Here is a 2,434-nt window from a genome sequence, read left to right on the forward strand (position 1 = left end):
CTCATTTTATTTAGATTATTCATTGATTATAATATTATTGATTTATTTTATCAGATTTTAATATAATTTAATTTCTTAACTAAAATTATTAATATATAATTAATTAAAAAAATTACTTATAATTTTATAATTTTACAATTCAAATTTATATTGCATTTTTTGTATGATGTAAAAAAAATAAAATTATTAACAACCTTCATCACAAGCATATTGAATTTTTTTGGACGGGAAGGAGACCCATGGAACCTGGATATATATCGTGTCCAAACCCTGCTGGCACCTCCTTCCACGTGGTACAATCTTATCCTTTCAACCCCTCATCACTTCCGATCACCCCACCAAACCCAATCACAGATCGTCCCTTCACAAAAAAGCGCGGGAAAACGAAAAAAAGCCAAAAAAATAAAGATATATATATAAAAATTCCGACACGCGAACCATTTCACGGCTCTCCACGCAGGGTGAGAAGGAAGCCGAGCTCGTCGTCCGGACTCTCATTTCGTTCTCGTTTTTCCTTTCTTCCTATGGCGCCAAGAAAGAAGGCTGAAGAGACGAAATCGACGTCGTCGGAGAAGCCAGCGACCAGGAGGTCGGCTGGGATGACTAGGAGCACAGCTAAGCGATTCAATGCGAAGCTGACTGAGTTACCGACCGAGTCGGGAAAGAATAGAAAGCAAGAGAAAGCAGCAGAGAGTAAGGAGAAGAAGGTGAAGACTCAAGTGAAAGAAGAAGCGGAAACTATGACTACGTCTTCCTCGGAGGCTGAGGTGGAAGGTAAAGCGGAGGAAATTAAAGAAGAAGAACCGGAGGCCAACGAGGACGGAACGAAAGAAGAAGATGCTAAGGAAGAGACTCTTGCTGGTGATGCAGTTCCTAAGACTATTGTGATTGAACATTGGTGAGTTTTTCTATTTTTTTTCTAGGTTTTGTTTGGTTTGTGAGAAAGTAGAGGAAAACACTAAACTGGCGAAAAAGTGAATATTCTTTTATTTAATTAAGCGAGTTAGGGTTTTAGGTACTTGGTTTTGTTTGGTTTGTTTTGGTCAATTTTGATGTCTTAGTTCAATTTTTCTTGTCTTTTTGGGGTTTGGAGAAATAAGAAATAGTATTATTGTTTCTAATTAGAAAGTCTGTTTGGCTGCCCAGAAATTGGTTGAAAGGAAAGGATTAAACGGTAAGTGTCCCATCCCAGGAAATTAATTGGAAAAGCTGTTTTGTTTTTTAATATTAATCTGGTTGTTTTCTAGGGAAAATGGAGTTGTACTCTTAAGGTTTTAGATTCTGGTTCTTGCTGTGCTTGATAGCGAATATAGAAGCATTGTTTGTATCTAATCAGATCTTTTTTTTTCCCGGGATCTGTTTCCTTTGGTGTTTAGGAAGGAGAGTTGAAATATGCTCTGTTTTTAGGCTGATTTTGCGGTCCAATCTCATTTTAAAAAAAAAATTGAATTTTTTTTCCTTCATTTTTCTCCTCTTAAAATTATCGTCTCCTTTCCCTTCTCTTCTGTTCTGCTATTTTTTTTTTCCCGTGCTGTTACTACAATAAAAACTTCACGTAAGAAGCAGATGCTGCTTTTGGATAGCGAATTGTTGGCATTAAGAGAATCGGACTCCATAAGAGTATTGGTGTTCTGCGTTGAGGCATGGTCAGACAAGCTACCATTTTCTACCTTCGTGTGATTGCCTTAAGCCTATTGGACAGCAAAAGAGGCGTAAGAGCCTGCCATCAGAGCCAAGACTCGATTAGCTGTGGTACTGAGGAGGATTGTAAAACAATACACATCGTTAGATAACCAATCACAAGAAGAATTACTAGCAGACCTTGCAAATATTGCAATAGAGTGCAGAGAACATAACTAACCATCGTGGAAAATGTAGCAGAGATGAAAACAAGGGACACATTGCTCAGGTTAACATCCAACGCAGTTCCAAGAGAAAGTCCAACTGTAGCATTAGTTGGGTTGAAAAGTTAAATGACAAGTTATATAGAATTTCACAGCATAGCAAGTAGAGGACGTGAAAAACAAGCAGTTGGAAAATGTTCTATCAATCCAATCATAAAATCCATTATATCTGATCATCGGAGATAGCAGATGAAATTGTTTAATTAAAAATACTCTTTGCATGATAATACCTCCCAATATCTAAGAATCTATCTCTTTCCATTATTATTGGATAGCAATGTTGACTTTAGCCCAAGGAGAGGTCGTGCAAAAAAAACGAATGAAGGATCAACAAGCACTCACAATCATCCACCAATGTCTGGATGATGCTACTCTTTAGATAGTGTCTAATGCAACCACGACCATGCAAGCACGAGAAGTTTTTCAACAATCAAACCAATGAGCTGATAATGTAAGAAATGCACGTCTACAAAAGTTACGAGGTGACTTTGAAAAGCTATATATGCTTGAATCAGAGAGTATTTTAGATT

The 2,434-nt window shown here is 37.2% G+C and overlaps 1 protein-coding gene across 2 annotated transcripts; it reads left to right on the forward strand.

Annotated features, from left to right (window-relative positions):
* The first annotated feature begins 281 nt into the window (after positions 1-281).
* Positions 282-1,862, forward strand: LOC133673653 (uncharacterized). Of its 2 annotated transcripts, none has more exons than XM_062094489.1 (2): positions 282-898; positions 1,584-1,862. In XM_062094489.1, exons 1-2 carry the CDS (start codon positions 525-527, stop codon positions 1,678-1,680), a joined length of 471 nt encoding a protein of 156 aa, XP_061950473.1. In that variant the 5' UTR covers positions 282-524; the 3' UTR covers positions 1,681-1,862. The 2 variants fall into 2 exon arrangements, with proteins under 2 accessions (XP_061950473.1, XP_061950475.1); XM_062094491.1 differs by having other exon boundaries at positions 283-898; positions 1,567-1,862.
* The last annotated feature ends 572 nt before the right edge of the window (positions 1,863-2,434 follow it).

Source organism: Populus nigra, chromosome 15, assembly GCF_951802175.1.
Source record: "Populus nigra chromosome 15, ddPopNigr1.1, whole genome shotgun sequence".
NCBI lineage: Eukaryota > Viridiplantae > Streptophyta > Magnoliopsida > Malpighiales > Salicaceae > Populus > Populus nigra.